Source organism: Entelurus aequoreus, linkage group LG26, assembly GCF_033978785.1.
Source record: "Entelurus aequoreus isolate RoL-2023_Sb linkage group LG26, RoL_Eaeq_v1.1, whole genome shotgun sequence".
NCBI lineage: Eukaryota > Metazoa > Chordata > Actinopteri > Syngnathiformes > Syngnathidae > Entelurus > Entelurus aequoreus.
The window spans coordinates 12,023,322-12,045,506 of NC_084756.1; the positions used below are offsets into that span (position 1 = coordinate 12,023,322).

The following is a 22,185-nucleotide window of genomic DNA, read 5'->3' on the forward strand; positions in this document are numbered from 1 at the left end:
GGTCCAATACAGCTCTTTCAACGTTTTGGGTTGCCGACCCCTGCTCTATAAGGTTTAAACGTTCTTCTCAGTTTTAGATAGCCAATTCGCAAACAGACTGTTAAGTGGAATGTTTGTGGATGTTCTGATTCACCCAGTTGCATGTATTCTCAGGGCATTCAATCGATCGCAACTGGACTGTTCGGTTTGTCTTAGAAGACGTTTCAGCTTCATCAGTTCATGCTCATTGATTTAGATTGGTCAGAACGAGTCAAAATGCTGCCGTCATACCCCCCATTATTTATACTCTGACTAGAAGATGGCGTGCTCATGGATTTTTGCCCTATTGTGGTGTAAAAAAGTACCTGTTAACTGTTTTGACTAGATCTGACCAATTTAAGTCATTGAGCATGAACTGTTGTTGTACAACAACTGATATGGTCACTGGAAACCGGGGTAAAACTTATAGTGAGAGGTTTCTTTTTTTTCCTCTTTTTTTTTATTAATCAATCCAACAAAATAATGCACAATAATACCACAATAAAACAATTCCAAAACCAAACAACATTCAACATAGCAATCAACAGAGCAATTGAGAGGACACACAAACATGACACAAAACAATCTAAAAGTAGTCAAACAAAAGTTAATACTAACAACAGTATCAATATTAATAAGAATTCCAACATAGTAGTGATTATACATCCCTCATTTACATTATCTTCACAGCCATTTATAAATTCCACAAAGATAAAATAAGTAATATTTTAGGTAAAACAAATTTAAATAATGGATCCCATATTCCAATATATAACTCATTATTATCTAAACTAAATGCAGTTTTTTCGACTGATATCATCTCCATAGCTTGTGTATGTCAGTCAGTATGTATTATGTGTGTATACCAGTCAGTATTTATTATGTGTGTATACCAGTCAGCATTTATTATGTGTGTATGCCAGTTAGTATGTAATATGTGTGCATACCAGTCAGTATGTATCATGTGTGTATACCAGTCAGTATTTATTATGTGTGTATACCAGTCAGCATTTATTACGTGCGTATGCCAGTCAGTATGTATTATGTGTGTATACCAGTCAGTATGTATTATGTGTATACCAGTCAGTATTTATTATGTGTGTATACCAGTCAGCATTTATTATGTGCATATGCCAGTCAGTATGTATTATGTGTATACCAGTCGGTATTTATTATGTGTGTATACCAGTCAGTATTTATTATGTGTGTATACCAGTCAGCATTTATTACGTGCGTATGCCAGTCAGTATGTATTATGTGTGTATACCAGTCAGTATGTATTATGTGTATACCAGTCAGTATTTATTATGTGTGTATACCAGTCAGCATTTATTATGTGCATATGCCAGTCAGTATGTATTATGTGTATACCAGTCAGTATTTATTATGTGTGTATACCAGTCAGTATTTATTATGTGTGTATACCAGTCAGCATTTATTATGTGCATATGCCAGTCAGTATGTATTATGTGTATACCAGTCAGTATTTATTATGTGTGTATACCAGTCAGTATTTATTATGTGTGTATACCAGTCAGCATTTATTATGTGCATATGCCAGTCAGTATGTATTATGTGTATACCAGTCAGTATTTATTATGTGTGTATACCAGTCAGTATTTATTATGTGTGTATACCAGTCAGCATTTATTATGTGCATATGCCAGTCAGTATGTATTATGTGTATACCAGTCAGTATTTATTATGTGTGTATACCAGTCAGCATTTATTATGTGCATATGCCAGTCAGTATGTATTATGTGTATACCAGTCAGTATTTATTATGTGTGTATACCAGTCAGCATTTATTATGTGTGTATACCAGTCAGTATGTATTATGTGTGTATACCAGTCAGTATGAGTTGGACTATCAACATTTATCCATTTTTTTAGTATTACCCTTTTTGTTATGATGCATAATGAAAGAAATGCATCTTTACTCTTTGATGAGACGTTACTAAATGGATGCAGATCACCAAGAATACAAGTTTGCAGTGTCACTGGGATGTTTATATTTAGGAATGTGATTCCTTCTTTTGTTGTTTTCAACCATACATTTTTTATTCTCCGACATTCCCACAATAAATGAACAAGAGGGAGAGGTTTCAATGAAAACCGAATCATGCCAAAAAACTAGAAGTGGGTCTTACTAAAATTAAGTGCAGTGGTGTTTTGGAAGGTCAAACATTTAACGTATGTTTAAAGAATATATCAAATCGGAGAATAATACTTAAATAATTTGCCGTATATATATATCATATCTCATCCCTTTATGTACTGACAATGAGATCATATTTTTAAACATGTTTTTCATCTAAAAAAACGGTGTTCATTACAAGTACAAATTAACATATACAAATAAGAAATAAGAATACTAAAACATTAATACAGCTAGAATAAAAAAAATGGACAAAATCAATGTGTGAATACAACATTATACTACCCTACCTGGTGTATTTGTATATATAAACTACTTTACAAATCCGCAACAGAACAATTAACCACAAAAGTAAAATCAAATGCTGCCACGATTCCTTTGATCCTGACTCAGGCGTACACATGCCTAGGTAACTAGGATGGCTTACATATACGATCTTAGTGTCTTTAAAACAAGCAAACAAGTGTTGTTAACCATTGTAATATGGAAATGACGGCGCACAATTGTGACGTCATCAGACGAGGACAAGCCAGTACTGTCCGTCTAAGCACACAAACAAAGCAAGCCACAACCAGCACCACACTAAAATGAACTGACACCGCCATTTTTACAGTTACACAAACACACACACACACACACACACACACACATTCTTGTAATTGTTACCTTCTTGAGACCGCCGAAAAATGCCTACATCTTTAGGACCACCTTTTCTAGATATATAAAGATTTGTATATGCAACATTATTAATATATACATACAATGCAAATATAAAAAAAGGTAAGCTTTTAGTTGTTTGTTTGTTTGTTTATACCTATACTGTATATACCTTTATATGTCTATATACATGTATGCCTATATATATATATATATATATATATATATATATATATATATATATATATATATATATATATATATATATATATATATATATACCTATACTGTATATACCGTTATATACCTATATACATATATACCTATATATATATATATATATATATATATATATATATATATATATATATATATATATATATATATATATATATATATATATATATATATATATATATATATATACCTATACTGGCTCACCTGCACTGGTTTCCGGTGCACTTAAGATGTGACTTTAAGGTTTTACTACTTACGTATAAAATACTAAAGGGTCTAGCTCCATCCTATCTTGCTGATTATATTGTACCATATGTCCCGGCCAGAAATCTGCGTTCAAAGAATTAGTGATTATTAGTGATTCCCAGAGCCCCAAAAAAGTCTGCGGGCTATAGAGCGTTTTCTATTGGGGCTCCAGTACTCTGGAATGCCCTCCCGGTAACAGTTAGAGATGCTACCTCAGTAGAAGCATTTAAGTCCCATCTTGAAACTCATTTGTATACTCTAGCCTTTAAATAGACCTTTTAGACCAGTTGATCTGCCGTCTCTTTTCTGCTCTGCCCCCTTCTCCTGCGTGGAGAGAGGTTATTAGGTGACCACAGATGACGCGCTAGCTGTTCAAAGTCGGGACCCGGGGTGGACCACTCATCTGTGCATCAGTTGATGACGTCTCTGCGCTGCTGACTTGTCTCCACTCAAGATGATCCCCTGCTGGCCCCACTATGGACTGGACTCTCACTACTATGTTAGATCCACTATGGACTGGACTCTCACAATATTATGTTAGATCCACTATGGACTGGACTCTCACACTATTATGTTAGATCCACTATGGACTGGACTCTCACTATTATGTTAGATCCACTATGGACTGGACTCTCACTATTATGTTAGATCCACTATGGACTGGACTCTCACAATATTATGTTAGATCCACTATGGACTGGACTCTCACACTATTATGTTAGATCCACTATGGACTGGACTCTCACACTATTATGTTAGATCCACTATGGACTGGACTCTCACAATATTATGTTAGATCCACTATGGACTGGACTCTCACTATTATGTTAGATCCACTATGGACTGGACTCTCACACTATTATGTTAGATCTACTATGGACTGGACTCTCTCACTACTATGTTAGATCCACTATGGACTGGACTCTCTCACTATTATGTTAGATCCACTATGGACTGGACTCTCACACTATTATGTTAGATCCACTATGGACTGGACTCTCACACTATTATGTTAGATCCACTATGGACTGGACTCTCACAATATTATGTTAGATCCACTCTGGACTGGACTCTCACTATTATGTTAGATCCACTATGGACTGGACTCTCACAATATTATGTTAGATCCACTATGAACTGGACTCTCACTATTATGTTAGATCCACTATGGACTGGACTCTCACACTATTATGTTAGATCCACTATGGACTGGACTCTCACACTATTATGTTAGATCCACTATGGACTGGACTCTCACTATTATGTTAGATCCACTATGGACTGGACTCTCACACTATTAACTAGATCCACTCGACGTCCATTGCACCGGTCGCCCAAGGGGAGGGAGGGTCCCCACATCTGCGGTCCCCTCCAGAGATCTTTAACTGACGTAGTTTCCTGATCGAACTGCCAAGTACTCTCGACAAAGATCTTTCACTGTGTTTTTGCAGTAAGTCTTTAAAAACAGCATTCTGTCATAAAGGTCCTTAAAACGGCAACGTCCTCCTTTCAAATAGAGGATCTTTGACAAGTGTTTTTGCAGTAGGCCCTTAAAAACAGCAGCCTATTATGTATCCAATCCATGACACTTTATTTGTATAGCACTACTACCAACAAAACTGTTTCCAGAGTGCTGCACATAACACGTGCAACACTTAAAACCTTTAGCATATCCGTATGTCAAATTAAATTATGGAATGGATTAAGCAAAGAAGAAATCGTTCAAACTACATGTTTTCCCAAAGTACAAAGAAGAACAATTGTAAATATCTTGAACTTTTTTTTTTTGATGAGAGATAATTATTATTCTGTATTTAATATTTGTTTACTTACTTATGGTGTATTTATGTATTTATTATTTATGTATTCACTGTTCTGTTACTGCTGTGTAATGAACAGGGGTAGTATTAAATGAGCTCTGCTTCTTCCTACTCCTTTTCGGAAGTGCTTTAATGAAACAACTGGAAATATGTGATGCATTACATTGTAATTGTTTTGTACGCATGTTCGAAATAAACTGAACTGAACATAAAACAATAACAAAATAATGAAGTTAAAATAATTACAAATAACAATATACATATAATACAATCGATTTCAAATAAAATTGTATATAAATGTTAATACAATTTAAAAAAATACAATGTTATTAATAAAAAGACCAAAATAAGTAAAAACTAATCTCTGAAAGAGAATAAAATAATAAGACACAGAGGACCACACAACTCATGCTGATTTAAAAGCCAGAAAATAAGGGTTTTTTTAAGACAAGACGATGATCTTTGACTGGAATTTTTTTACTGTAGTTTCCTAAAAATAGCAAAGTACTCTTGTCAAAAAAATATATTTGACATAGCTCTCCTGTCAAGGCAAGTTTATCCATAGAAAAAATGTTTATACGCAAGGAAATTCAAAGTACTTTACAAATGCATAAAATTGCAAAAGCCAAAAAAAATCATAAATAATACAGGACGTTAGAGTATTGTGTGACTGTGAGTTTATTTATGACTGCACGGAATTAGCCGTATAATATGAAGGTATAGCAGAGCCATACTTTATATGCCTAAGAACAAGAACAGCAAAGGGGTATACTGTAGGGGAGGAAAGGCCTAGAAAGCTTGAACACGATGTTACAAACCAATGAGAAAATGTTATCATCGTGTGCTGACCTCTATTAGTGAGTACGCTCAGTCTGTGGCCAGTTGGAAACATCGGAGGTTGGAACTTGTGATAAGTACAGAACTGTGCATGCAGTGTGTGTGCGTGTGTGTGTGTGTGTGTGTGTGTGTGTGTGTGTGTGTGTGTGTGTGTGTGTGTGTGTGTGTTCTTGTATTTCTACCCTTCTTGAGACACGAAGAAGGAAAAGTAGCTTCCCTATGAGGAGGTGTGAACAAGTGATGACATAAATCACGGTCCCAATAACATTGCATGTAATAGAGAATGTCTCATTTGCACCCCTGCTGGTGACATCTATCAAAATTAGGGTGGTCCCAAAAAGGAGGGATTTTTAAATTGACTGTGTCGCTTTTAAAAGTGCTCCCCCTCTGGTCAACATATGAAATAACAAGTGTGTAAACAAAAAGAAGTGCTCCCCCTCTGGCCAGCATGTGTAATAACAAGTGTGTGTAAGAAATTAAAATGCGCCCCCTATGGCCAAAATGTATTTCAAAAAATAAATAAATAAATACGTATATAGAGACATACTGTAATAACGAAGTAAAGTAATAATGAAATTCCAAAAAAATAAAAAATTAACTAAAAGCAGTCTTTTTCTCACAATGTGTCTTTTTTTCTTATAAAATTGGGAAAAATGTTTCATATTCTTTATGTTCTGCAATATTGCAATATTGCTCGTAAAATTATTACTTTTTAAAGCAAAATGGTAAGATTTGTCGTATAAAATTCTGACCTTTATCACAATATCGCCAATTATTTTGTTGTTCTTGTAAAATAGTGAAATATTTTGAGTAAAATTATGACTTTTGTCATAATTTTGCCAAGTAAAATTCTGATAATTATTATAATATTGGCAACATTTTAAAAGTTTTCTTGTAAAATTGTGACTTTTGTCGAGTAAAATTACGATTCTTTTCATAAAATTGCTAACATGTTAATCTTTTTCTTGTAAAATTGCGACTATCATTGAGTAAAATTCAAACTTGCATCATAATATTGCACAAATGTTCAGTTTTTCTTGTAAAATTTTGACTTGCTTTGATTAAAATGACCACTTTTATTATAATACCGCCAAAATTCGAAGTTTTTCTTGTGAAATTTTGACCTTTTTCTTGTAAAATTCCAACTAATTTTTCACAACAAGCTTTTTTTATATTTGCATAGTATGTATAAATTATTAATGTTGTAAATACACATTTTCATACATCTACAAAGGCTGGTCCTAAAGAGGTAGGCATTTTTCTCAGGTCTCAAGAAGGTAACAAATACAAGAGTGTGTGTGCATGTGCGTGTGTGTGTCTTCTTGAATTCCTACCCTTCTTGAGACATCAAGAAGGAAAAGTACCGTCCATATGAGGACCACTGAACAAGTGATGACATAAATCATGGTCCCAATACGGAAAACCATTGCATCAAATAGAGAATGTGTCATTTGCACCCCTGCTGGTGAAATCTATCAAAATGAGGGTGGTCCCAAAAAGAAAGGGATTTTTCAAATTGACTGTGTGTCGCTTTTAAAAGTGCTCCACCTCTGGCCAACATATGTAATAACAATTGTGTGTAAGAAATTAAAATGCGCCCCCTATGGCCAAAATGTATTAAACAAATAAAATACGTATATATAAACATACTGTAATAACTTGAAATAAAACCATTAAGATTAAAAACCAATTACAAACAAAAAATTATAAAAAATAAACATAAATAACTAAAATTAGTCTTTTTCTCACAATGTGTCTTTTTTTCTTATAAAATTGGGAACAATTCATCATATTATTTCTGTTTCTGTAATATTTCAATATTGCTCATACAATTATTACTTCTTTATGTACAATTATTAATTTTTAATGCAAAATGGTGACATTTGTCATATAGAATTCTGACTTTTATCACAATATCGCCAATTATTTTGTTGTTCTTGTAAAACAGTGAAATATTTTGAGTAAAATTATGACTTTTGTCATCATTTTGCCAAGCAAAATTCTGATCATTATCATAATATTGGCAACATTTTAAAAGTTTTTTTTATAAAATTGTGACTTTTGTCGAGTAAAATTACGACTCTTTTCATAAAATTGCCAAAATGTTTAGCTTTTTCTTGTAAAATTGCGACCGTTATCGAGTGAAATTGCGACTTTTATCATAACATTGCACAGATGTTCAGTTTTTCTTGTAAAATGTTGACTTGCTTTGATTAAAATGACCACTTTTATTATAACACTGCTAAAATTCCAAGTTTTTCTTGTGAAATTGTGACGTTTTTCTTGTGAAATTCCAATTATTTTTTCACAACAAGCTTTTTTATATTTGCATAGTATGTATATATTATTAATGTTGTAAATACCACATCTTTATATATCTAGAAAGGGTGGTCCTAAAGAGGTAGGCATTTTTCGGAGTTCTCAAGAAGGTAACAAATACAAGAGTGTGCAAGTGTGTGTGTGTGTGTGCGTGTTGTTGGGTGAGGGTCACTCCTTAGGGAGGCTCCTTTGACTGACAAGCACTTCTCTACAGAGGCTGATTCTTCACATTGAGAAGTGTCAGCATGCAGGGACTACTGGACCATGGCGGAGGGTCCACTGGCATGGCGCGCACACACACACACACACGCACGCACACACACACACACACACACACACACACACACACACACACACGTTATTTCTGCTTGTGTAGATGTGTTTTCCCTTCCCTGCATTTGGTCTTTTGAGTGTTTCAGCTGTGTGTCACAGTCATTTCTCCATGTAAGAAAAAGCTCAGTGGACCCTTACATGCAGCATCAAATGTGCCTTAGAGTCAATAAAAAGGGGATAGTACGATGATGAAGCCCAAGGGAAGGGGTGTTTTAATGTTTTACTCAATTACAGCTTAAATATAAATATATAAACCTGTGTTAGGTCAGGAAAAAAACACACAGAGGCTATTTCAAATACAGAAGCTACATATGGATAAACACACGTGGCAAAATAAGAATACAGTACCTCCCGAAAACACATGAAAACTGTATTATATATAGTCAAGACCTAAATATCTTTTTTTTTTTTTTTTTTTTTAAATAAAAAAAATTAAAAAAAATAAATAAATAAAAAAATTAAAAAAAATAAATAAATAAAAAAAATAAAAAAAATACCTAAATATCTAACAGATGCATCAAGTCCAGTTTTGAGTTGGCTCACTATGATTACACCTTGTCATATTTATGTTATGTTTTATTACCCTATGTAGGCAGGAATGTCCAGAGCTTGATATAAATTGATTGGTAAGACTCCCCAATACGGTAGTCTTTCGACTCACTTGTCCGTATATTGCCTACTATCACTCCTTGTAGTTACCTAGGAAACCATAATTGCACAAGCAAAAACCTCTTCATCCTGTCCTGTCTCCATTGTAATTTAATAGATGTCCTCTGAGGTGACACGTTCATCAAGATGATGATTTGCTGTCAAGTATAAATAAAGTATGTTGACCGGATCATACAAAAAGAAGGCCACAATGTTACAGACGTACTATAAAGCCCTCCAAATAATAAGTCCTCTCTAGGTCTGAGTCATGCTGGAGGGGAAAATATAAAACGAGTGGACAGACGTCAGGGACTTGGACGCATGAATCTTGGCTTTTTATACACGATTCATTCAATATGAATGCTCTGACTTGTTCATGTTATATTTATCAAAGGGAAAAATGGGACATATCTTTGCACCGAATTCTCTTACGGATCTTACCGTATTTTCCGGACCGTAGGGCGCACCGGATTATAAGGCGCACTGCCGATGAATGGTCTATTTTTTAATCATTTTTTCATATACAAGGTGCACCAGATTATAGAGCGCATTAAACGAGTCTTATAATTTATTAATTTTTCTGAATGTAAAATAATTCCTTGTGGTCTACATAACATGTAATGGTGGTTCTTTGGTCAAAATGTTGCATAGATGATGTTTTACAGATCATCTTCAAGTCGCTTTCTGACAGTCGCTTCAGGATGCGTCGTTTTGTGGGCGGTCTTATTTACGTGGCTCACCTTCGACAGCGTCTTCTCCCCGTCATCTTTGTTGTAGCGGTGTAGCGTACAAGGACGGGAGTGGAAGAAGTGTCAAAAGATGGAGCTAACTGTTTTAATGACATTCAGACTTTACTTCAATCAACTACGGAGCAGCATCTCCTCATCCGGAAACAACAACAAATGTGTCCCGTGAAAGACCGTCCGACCGGAACTCTCTAACAACTAAGTTCCTTGGGTGAATAATGTAAACTCACTACACCGGTATGTTTTAGCGCTTTCATGGCGAGTCTACTGACAGATATAAGTAAGAACTTTACACTACTTTATATTAGAAATGGCAACAGCGGAGGATGAATGACCCATAACAAAAAGAACTGTACTGACTACAGCGTCGGCACAAACTACAAAGGCGGACGCTTGCAATTTTTCAGGACTTATGCAGATCCCAAATACAGATCAGCAGGTCCCAAAAGGTAAGAACATTTGCTTTTGCATATTATTGCGAAACAAAATGCCAGGTAATATCTTACCTTATACACACACCATAATAATAATACAATCCGTCAAGCGATGCAGCTTAATAGCTTACCAAAGTCGTACTAAATTATGTTGATATATTTTGGAGCGCCATGAGTAATGTTCTGTATTTTCAATGGAACATATAAAATGTTGGTGTTTACTTGAGTCATATTGCCATCATATTGCAGTCTACACATATCTTTTATGTTTGACTGCCATCTACTGGTCACACTTATCATTACACCATGTACCAAATAAAATTGCTTCGAGGTCGGTAAGCAAAACCAGAATTTTTCCATACATTAGGCGCACCGGGTTATAAGGTGCATCTTTCGAGTTTTTAGGGAAAAAATTATTTTAAGTGTGCCTTATAGTCCGGAAAATACGGTACATGCACGTGTGTGTCTCACTTCCGGCATATTTGGCGACGATGGAGCCTGAGAAGTCCAGTTAGGACAAGGTTTCTCTTTTTGTGTGTGAGAAGTGGATGACACCAACACTTGCCATGTTTGGTTCTGTTCAATTAAAGTCTGCTGCGTTTGCGCTGCTCGTACGCTTTGTTTGGTGAAGTATCAGCACAATCATCAAAACAAGAGATGGATCTTTGTCCGCTCGCAAGTGAATACTGGTGTGGCCCCCTAAAATGCATTGGAAGTGCTGCCTACCTGTGGACACAAGCAGTAGTGCTCTTTGAAAGTATATTTTATAAGCTTTTGGGGAATTTTGAGCTGATTAAAATACCAGAATATAAACATAATCTACATATTTAGTGCAGCAGACAGATTTTACAGCTCGGATCCCCCCCCAAAAAAATACAATAAAAGGAAAAAAAAAAAAAAGTAACATATATAAAGTAACATCTATAATATAATATATACCTACCTACTTAGCTATATTATTGCAAATATGTTTAAATTATGCACGGAATTCTTACTGTACTTACGTTCACCAAGTTTTGAGCAAATCAATGACTTGCCGTTCAATAAAACCTTTAAAAAAACATTTTGTATGACATTTTGACTACAAATTGCATTTGTTTCCAAATGTTAGGTTTTTTTTCTTAAACAAAATGTATTTATGCAAACAGATAAAAACCTGTGATTGATCACAGTTCAAGAGTGTGATTGATCTGACTGATTAAAAAATTAATCACTTGACTTATATATACACTACCGTTCAAAAGTTTGGGGTCACCCAAACAATTTTGTGGAATAGCCTTCATTTCTAAGAACAAGAATAGACTGTCGAGTTTCAGATGAAAGTTCTCTTTTTCTGGCCATTTTGAACGTTTAATTGACCCCACAAATGTGATGCTCCAGAAACTCAATCTGCTCAAAGGAAGGTCAGTTTTGTAGCTTCTGTAACGAGCTAAACTGTTTTCAGATGTGTGAACATGATTGCACAAGGGTTTTCTAATCATCAATTAGCCTTCGGAGCCAATGAGCAAACACATTGTACCATTAGAACACTGGAGTGATAGTTGCTGGAAATGGGCCTCTATACACCTATGTAGATATTGCACCAAAAACCAGACATTTGCAGCTAGAATAGTCATTTACCACATTAGCAATGTATAGAGTGTATTTCTTTAAAGTTAAGACTAGTTTAACTAGTTTTTTCATTGAAAAGTACAGTGCTTTTCCTTCAAAAATAAGGACATTTCAATGTGACCCCAAACTTTTGAACGGTAGTGTGTATATATACATATATATATATATATATATATATATATATATATATATATATATATATATACATATATATATATATATATATATATATATATATATATATATATATATATATATATATATATATATATATATATATATATATATATATATATATATATATATATATATATGTAGGTGTGTGTGTGTGTGTATACACATATATGGTTGTGTATATATATATATATATATATATATATATATATATATATATATATTTATATATATATATATATATATATATATATATGTGTGTGTGTGTGTGTGTGTGTGTGTGTGTATACACGTATATGTGTATATATATATATATATATATATATATATATATATATATATATATATATATATATATATATATATATATATATATATATATATATATACAGTATATATATCCAGTGGTATACATGACAGAAGTTGTCATTATTTTACAGCTCTGGGCCAAATTTGATTGGCCATACATAATCAAATAAAATCAATTTAAATACATTGAAATGTATTCAAATAAAAAATACAATAACGTGAAATAAAATACACTTTTACCAGGTGTCATTCATGACTCATGTGATAGTTATCTTACAAAATAAGATCAAATAGCCTTTAAAACATATACACCCTGTTCCCAGATTTGTGATGTCATGACAGAATTAGCAAAGTTAACACAAAGTATATATTTTTTCCCATTTATCGGTCAAGTGTAAATAATGTATGCTCACTCTAAAGCTGGACACTGTCAGCTAATTGGGCGTCATAAAGTGGAGGTACACTACTTCCATCATTAAAACACAGCACTGCACTTTTTATTGCTGGAATAAATGCTCATTCTGAATATCTGTCACTTGATGAACACCAAGAAAGGTGAGAAATATGAAGAAGTTCCCTCCAGGTGTTACCTGTTCAGCCGCCTCAGGGTCCAGGTGGGTGTCCAGCAGCGGGACGGTGAACTGTATCTTCCTGGGGCTGCCGGTTTCCATGGCGGCAGTGTGTCAGCAGTCCTTGGAGAGCAATATAAAGCAATGAACGAGTGATCCAAGGAAGATGAATCCAGGGGGAAGATGGAAAGTAAGTGCTGAATAAAAAGAGATGAAAGAAAGATGGGGAACAACTTCTTTCTTTGCGTTCTGATTGATCTACAAACACACTTTTCTCCTCCTCGACTTGCTTTCTGGCTGTCCCAGTGTGACCTAGTTCCCTTTCTGCTGCCTTGCTTCCCTCTCCTGCCTCCTCTCTGCCTCCCAATGCTAAGGCAAGGACATTCTGCATCTCTCCTTTGCTCTCATTGGCTGAGCTGATGCCAAGCCCCGCCCTCTTTCAAAGCCTTCTTCTGTGCATGTTGGTGCTGCATGCTCTGCAGCAGAGAGAGACTCCATTTAATACTCTCTCTTCCACTCACTTATGTGTATGTAATTGTATATAAATGTAATTTTGCATCCCTTTTTATGACTTCCTTCTTGTGCAGTCTATTTAATCAGCATTTGTTTTTGTAATCAGCCTGACCGAAGCCTTGATCATGACAATTGTGATTAACACATGATTTCATATCATTTGTCAAGGTTGTAAACTGTAAATAGGTAAGATATAATTATTGAATACAATTCAAATCAAATGTAACATGACCAATTAAATGTTAATATTCGAGTGGGACCCGGGTCACTCTGTAGTGTAAAAGTCGGGCCCCGAGGTCAGAAAGGTTAAGAACCCCTACTGAACAGTATATAGTCTAATATCTAAGCACTATTGGTCATAAATTGTTATAAAATATCAAATCAATCGAATATCTTTAAAATACTTGTCTATACTTTGTTAAAACAACATACATATACATATTAGTGTTGTAACGATACCAATATTTTAGTACCGGTACCGGTAATACAATTATTTTGGTACTTTTTCAAAATAAAGGGCACCACAAAAAATGGCATTATTGGCTTTATTTTAACCAAAAATCTTAGGGTACATTAAACTTATGTTTATTATTGCAGTTGAGTCCTAAAATAAAATAGTGAACATACTAGACAACTTGTCTTTTGGTAGGAAGTAAACAAACAATGGCTCCTAATTAGTCTGTTGACATATGCAGTAACATATTGTGTCATTTATCTACCTATTATTTTGTCAACATTATTAAGGACAAGTGGTATAAAATGAATTATTAATCTACTTGTTCATTTACTGTTAATATCTGCTTATTTTCTCTTTTAACATGTTCTATCTACACTTCTGTTAAAATGTAATAATCACTTATTCTTCTGTTGTTTGGATGCTTTACATTAGTTTTGGACGATACCACAAATTTGGGCATCAATCCGATACCAAGTAGTTACAGGATCATACATTGGTCATATTCAAAGTCCTCATGTGTCCAGGGACGTATTTACTGAGTATATAAACATAATATACTTTTACAAAAAAACGAAAGAAGATGTTGTGATGCCAAAAAATATTGACGTAATCATAGTAGTATCGACTAGATACGTGCCTGTGGTTGATATCATTACAGTGGCCGTTAGGTGTAGATCCACCCGTGGCGTTTGTTTACATTGTGACGCCGGTGAGCTATTGTATCCTCCTACGGTGTGTAGAGAAGCATGTTTAGCTATTCCTCATCCTCCAGTGATATTGGTAGATGTAAGAAACTTACATTATTTGTCGCCATGGAGGCGAGGATTAGTGATTTAGAAGTAGCTAAAACACTGCCGACGGCGGAAGACGTTAGCCGCTAGCTAGCTAGTCAAGTCTCAAAGCACCTCTTCTTGAGGGCGTTTCAGTGTTATAACTTCACCTTTATTGTCCGTTTTTAGGCCAAAATGCGTCCGATCTCCCTTTTCTGTCTACACACTGTGTCTGCTTGTAAGTACTCTGTGATTGTGTGCCGCCGAACATGCTCCTCTGCTCGTAAACCAGCAATGTCACGACGTGACTTTGACGTGGGCGCAGGGGGGTGCGGGGCCGGTACGTTTCAGAGGCGGTATCGTACCGAAAGTGATTCATTAGTATCGGGGTATGTGCTTACCGACCTCGAAGCTATTTTATTTGGTACATGGTGTAATGATAAGTGTGACCAGTAGATGGCTGTCACACATAATAAATATGTGTGGTCTGCAATATGACTCAAGTAAACAACACCAACATTTTATATGTTCCATTGAAAATTTAGAACATTACACACGGCACGCAAAAATCTGTCAAAATGTTTTAGTACGACTTTGGTAAGCTATGATGGATTGTACTGTGCTTGAACATACAAGTATTATTATGGTCTGTGTAAAAGGTAAGACATATTATCTGGCGTGTTGTTTTGTAATATTATGCAAAATAAACTTTTCTTACCTTCTGGTACCTTCTGATCTGTATTTGAGATCTGCAAAAGTCCTGGAAATGTGCGCACTTCCGCCTTTGTAGTCCGTGCCGACACCGTAGTCGTTAAGCTTCTTCTTTTTCTCTATCTTCTTGTTATGGGACATTCATCCTCCACTGTTGCCATTTCTGATATAAAGTAGTGTAAAGTTCTTACTTATATCTGTCAGTAAACTCGCCATGAAAGCACTAAAACATACCGGTGTAGTGAGTTTACATTATTCACCCAAGGAACTTTAGTTATTAGAGAGTTCCGATCGGACGTTTTTTCTCGGGACACATTTCCGGCGTTGTTTTTGCACTAGTGAGCCACGGATGAGAAGATGCTGCTCCGTTATTGATTGAAGTAAAGTCTAAACTTCTTCCGCTCCCGTCCTTGCACGCTACACCGCTACGACAAAGATGACGGGGAGAAGACGCTGTCGAAGGTGAGCCACGTAAATAAGACCGCCCACAAAACGGCGTATCCTGAAGCGACTGTCAGAAAATGACTTGAAGATGATCTGTAAAACATCATGTATACATTATTTTGACCAAAGAACCACCATTACATGTTATGTAGACCACAAGGAAGCGTTTTACATTTAGGAAAAACAAAAAATTATATGACCCCTTTAATAACGTGTATATTTATTTACGTTAGGTCAGGAAAAAAACACAGAGGCAATTACATCCCTACAAGGCTTTCGCAGGTTTCCCCTGAAGAGCAGGGAAACCTGCGAAACAGGCTTGTAGGGATTAAATAGCCTCCATGTTTTATTCCGCTCTACCCCCGGTATTGAGCACTGTATAACGGATAAACCACAGTAACCTTGACTATATATATATATATATATATATATATATATATATATATATATATATATATATATATATATATATATATATATATATATATATATATATATATATATATATATATATATATATATATATATACACTACCGTTCAAAAGTTTGGGGTCACATTGAAATGTCCTTATTTTTCAATGAAGATAACTTTAAACTAGTCTTAACTTTAAAGAAATACACTCTATACATTGCTAATGTGGTAAATGACTATTCTAGCTGCAAATGTCTGGTTTTTGGTGCAATATCTACATAGGTGTATAGAGGCCCATTTCCAGCAACTATCACTCCAGTGTTCTAATGGTACAATGTGTTTGCTCATTGGATCAGAAGGCTAATTGATGATTAGAAAACCCTTGTGCAATCATGTTCACACATCTGAAAACAGTTTAGCTCGTTACAGAAGCTACAAAACTGACCTTCCTTTGAGCAAATTGAGTTTCTGGAGCATCACATTTGTGGGGTCAATTAAACGCTCAAAATGGCCAGAAAAAGAGAACTTTCATCTGAAACGTGACAGTCTATTCTTGTTCTTAGAAATGAAGGCTATTCCACAAAATTGTTTGGGTTACCCCAAACTTTTGAACGGTAGTATATATATATATATATATATATATATATATATATATATATATATATATATATATATATATATATATATATATATATATATATATATATATATATATATATATACAGGTATATATAAAATACATGCTGCATCGCCGATTAAATTAATCATGATGTAATATATATGATTATGTCATATTGACCACGCCCCCACCATCACATGTATATTGGCAATCTGAGGAAAACCTTGTACACATATTATTTTAACACCGTATCAGTTCAGTTATGAATATAAAAAAGGATTAGTGTCAACATACGTCCATTCAGAGGTTTCTGTCCACCGGCCGGGATGTGCTGGCATCCATCCATCCATCCATTTTTTACCGCTTGTCTTCGGGGGTTCTGGAGCCTATCCCGTCATGTCACATCATTAAAGTGTTTTCTACGAGAACATTCTGACACTACTAAAGAGTTTAATCACTAAACCTTTATAGACGACAGCACAAGCTGAAATGACGGACTCGTGCAAAGCACTATGGGTAAATATGTACTATATATAGAGATATCTGCTGACGTCACACCTGGGGAAAAAGTCCCACTTGGGGCAAATTGTAAATGTCTTGTTTGGAGGGCGTATGAAGGACGGCAAGATTGTCTTATAAATATCTCCGCAATACATCCGTAGTTTGATATTTTCGAGACTTATGCAGATCCCAAATACGTTTGTACACAAAAACAGGTACCAAAAGTAAGAAAAGTTGGTTTTGCATATTAGGGCCCCTTTAAGTAAATGTCACGGAGCAAATGTAGTGCGGCACTACCCCCCTTTGTGTTGCCGTATATTACACATTTGAATGGTAAAGATTAGAAAAAATCCCCAAAGTGCAGTTCCCCTTTAGAGCTGCATACTGACCAAAAGTTATTGGCTTGTCAAGTGTTTGACAAACGTTATTATGGTCTTACCTTTACTTGTAAATTAGTCCATGTGCAGCTGCTTCTGATCAAAGGCAGTCTTCCTTATCTTTCTTCAGTTTTAAAAGTCTCTGGAGATATTCCTTTAATTATTACCTCCTGCTTCGATTGAAAGTCCAGTTTAGAAAACTGTTTTATTTTAGTAATGTAATCCTCCATGTTAAAAGTGCAAGCAAACGATCGCTGCTCATGCTTGCTGCTTGTTGTCTTCTTCTGCAGTACCGGTCTTCTGCAGTACTGGTAGTCGCAAGAAGGATCACTAGCGCCCTCTCCCACCAGGAGGCGGGAGTCATTTAATGACTCATATTTGACCCGGCGGAAGTGCCAAGCATGCGCTAATTATTTTGCGAAACGAGTTTGACCCGGCTGTAATTCTAGGCAGGCGAATACTATATTCCCGGCGGCAATTCAAGGAAATACGGTATTCCTCGTCCTCCAGTAAAAATTGTACTTGTAAGGAACTTACTTTATTTGTCTCCATGGACGCAAGGATTTAGAAGTAGCTAAAACACTTCAGACTGGACGTTAGTCGCTAGCTAGCAAGTCATATCTTAAAGCACCTCTTCCTGAGGGTGTTTCAGTGTTATAACTTCACCTTTATCTTTAGTTTTTAAGCCAAAATGCGTCCATTCTCCCTTTTCTGTCTACACACTGTGTCTGCTTGTAAGTACTCTGTGTGTGTGCGCTGCCGAATATGCCGGTACTTTTTAGAGGCGGTATAGTACCGAATATGATTATTTAGTATCGCGGTACTATACCGTTCAACCCTATTTTGTAAGTTAGGGAAACAAAGTCCAAAACAAACACATGTAGACATAGAACCAAGTTTAAAGCTCTTTTATTAGTAGAAGTTCAGTATTTAACCAGAAGAAAAAAGAAAAAAAAAAAGAAAAAATTGGACAGCTTTTGGTTTTCAGTAGCATTGCTGGATGTTTTGTTGTGGTGTTGAGTTCAAGGAAAATTGTACATTTGCATTAACTCCACACTGTTTGTGTGCTGATAGGATCTTTAGAGGGTTTACACGCTATTTCTTGCCAAACCTCTGGGGCACAGCCATGCTCCAGATCTGGCCGGGAGCCGCCTCCCAATCGGGAGAATTCATCTGATCCTCCAGAAGCAGCGGCCCTCTGGCGGAGCGACCAAACCTGGCAGGAAGGAGACGGCAAGAGAGCATGAAATGAAAAGCTGCTATAATCTCTTGTTTGCAAAAAAAAAAACATATGTTTTTTTGATGAGGAATAGACAAACACATTGGCTGCGGGATGAAAATTAAAAATAACAGCGAGTGCTGCACATAAGTGTGCCTTCTTGTTTGCATGTATCGCTGATTTCCAAGAAACTTTGAGTTGAGCAAAACATAATAATAAATTACTGGCTCAGAATGGCCAAAGGTATAGATGTGTGTGTCCAAGTTAAAGGAAACGGCAGGCTGTCTTCTTTTAATGCATTTATTAAAATCTTTGCAAGCAGGGTAACGTTTGCTGTGGTCTGGAACAACATGGCACACAAAAAACCATCAGACATGCAGCCAATATTACATACAGAACATGTGTCATGCAACTATAAATTAAATACACAGAGGGCATGAGTAAAGAAAATGAAATTCGCTCAAATATACCTACAAATGAGGCATAATGATGCAATATGTACATACAGCTAGCCGAAATAGCATGTTAGCATCGATTAGCTAGCAAATATGCCTGATTAGCACTCCATATTAAGTCAATAACATCAACAAAGCTCACCTTTGTGCATTCACGCACAGTATAAAACGTTTGGTGGACAAAATGAGACAAAGAAGGAGTGGCATAAAACACGTCTTTCTCTGGCAGTGTCGGAGAAAGTTGTACATGTAAACGAACTATGGTGAGTTCAGTGGGATTTCTAACATTTTGAAGAGGTTCATTTAGCCCACTGATGTGTATTTATAAATGGTTGATTTATATATATTTGGGATTTCTAACAATTAGGAAGGGTTTTTCTCCTAAAGAAAATATATTAAAACAAAAAATACATATTTTTCTTCCTCTTTTTCCATTTTCACACATCTCTGAAAGAGGTCCAGGGAACCACTAGGGCGGCACTACAGAGCCGTGGGTTGCTAACCCCCGCAATAAACCAATATTGTATGTATATTTCACGATTGATAACATTGATTGTTTATGGGTAGATAGATAGATAGTACTTTATTGATTCCTTCATGAGAGTTCCCTCAGGAAAATAAAAATTCCAGCAGCAGTGTACAGCATTGGGAACAAATTTAAAAAGTCAAAAGTAAATAATGGGGGTTTAACTGTAAATACAATAGAAAATATTACAATAAGAATAAAAATAAAAAGCAACAATAAGAATAAAAATATAACAGTAAAAAATGAAAATATAACAAGATAAATTTGGCAGTAGTGACCATGTTATGAAAATGTATTGCACTTTTTTAAAACATTTATGGAATTATGATGATATTATTAATACATACATTTTTTCGAAGTTGCTGGGGAGCGGGAAGTCAAGGTTTCCCTGCTTAGGCTGCTGCCCCCGCGACCCGACCTCAAATAAGCGGAAGAAGATGGATGCATGGCATTTTTTCGACTCTTTTTTTGTACTATTATATTTTATTATTGAATTGACTTGAATTCCATTCTATATTCATTGATGCATATATTCCTTTGTTTGTTGTTGGAATTTAGTGCACGGCTGTAAAATAAAGACAACTTTATATTCAGCCATAAATGACACTTTTTTTATTTTTTTTATTTAATCTTTATTTAACAGGGAAAAAATCCCATTGAGATTAAAAAGACTATTTTTCAAGGGAGTCCTGGCCAAGAGGCTGCAAAGTTACACATAAAATGACATTCACATTACACGTAAAAATGACAGGATGGACATCAAGTAAAACAGTTACCGATAATTAAGGCTCCTTCAAATGCTCTCAGTTTAGATTTAAAAGCATTTAAAGATAAAAATTCCCCTGATAATAAACAAAAAAATCATCTATTTCATTATTTTTTTTATTTTATTTTCAATCATGTCTATTAAACTTTGGCGCAGGGCAGTAAAGAGAACAATTTCATATTGAACCAAAAGCCACCTGGTAATAAGGAAAATGTGATTTAATTTAAGTTCATTATTTCAATTTTTTTAAATGTGTATTATTCTTTTCATCATCTTTTTTATTTAATTTTATTCAAATGTATTAAGCAAATTTAATGCAAAGAAGTAAAATTAGAACAACGTAAAACAAAAAAAACAAAAAGAAGAAACATTTTATTTAATTCAATTATTTCCTTTCATTTATTTTCATTATTTATTTTGTTTTATTTGTTCATGCCTATCAAAATGTGGCGGAGGACATTAATATCAAGACAACATCAAATTGAGTCATAAATGTCACCTGTTATTAAATAACAAATTCATTTTAGATTAACTAATTGTATTTTGTTTTTTAACTAGGTCAATGCAAAATGTGTACAAAAAATAAAATCTGATAATAAAGACACCATTTTTTTATATTTTCATCATTTATTTTATTTTGTTTTTACTGTCTTTTATTTTATTCAAGTCTATTAAAATGTGGTCTACAGCATTATAAATAAAGCAGCATAAAATTGGGTCACAAATGATACTGATAATTAAGGAAAAATTTCATTTATTGTATTATTTCATTTTAAACTTATATTCAGTCTTTTTGGTTTTTGTTTATTAGGACAACATGAAATTGTGTCATACATGACACAAACTAAGTTTACTGTTTACCAATAATAATTACATTTTATTTTATCTGTAATAAAAATTGGTTATAAAAACATTTTTACAATCATAATCATTAGAAATGGCTATTAATTATTTCATTAACGTTTAATAATAGCATATTAGTTTTAGCACAACGCCCTGATATTGTCTGTTTCTTTTTTTATTTTTTTTTACAAAATTCACTCGTGCAAATGTGAGTGTGAGTAAACAAACACCCAGGCCTTGACGTACATCCGATAGGACATTCCGTGGATGTCACGTAGTCACATGATCAATGATTAAGTCACCGTCACTTTTGAAGTGCAAGCACTGACCTCTGTGGCTGATGGAGGACAGAGTTCCTGGCTTGTCTTTGGGATCCCAGCAGCAGAGCTTTGGAGCAGCGACGTCAGCAAGCGGTCGTTCATTCTATTGTCTGCTTTAAAGCTCTCCTGCACAAAA

At 34.8% G+C, this 22,185-nt stretch overlaps 2 protein-coding genes across 2 annotated transcripts in view; both read right to left on the bottom strand.

Moving 5' to 3' along the window:
• Nucleotides 1-13,460, bottom strand: part of LOC133643188 (protein phosphatase 1 regulatory subunit 1A-like) — a 71,505-nt gene extending 58,045 nt beyond the window's left edge. The window contains exon 1 of the mRNA XM_062037612.1: nt 13,138-13,460. Within this exon, the coding sequence (XP_061893596.1) occupies nt 13,138-13,218 (81 nt within the window). The 5' untranslated portion in view covers nt 13,219-13,460. The remainder of the gene's footprint in view (nt 1-13,137) is intronic.
• A 5,555-nt stretch (nt 13,461-19,015) lies between these two features.
• Nucleotides 19,016-22,185, bottom strand: part of npffl (neuropeptide FF-amide peptide precursor like) — a 5,571-nt gene continuing 2,401 nt past the window's right edge. The window contains 3 exon segments of the mRNA XM_062037828.1: nt 19,016-19,136; nt 22,059-22,120; nt 22,122-22,175. Coding sequence (XP_061893812.1) covers nt 19,016-19,136; nt 22,059-22,120; nt 22,122-22,175 — 237 coding nt within the window.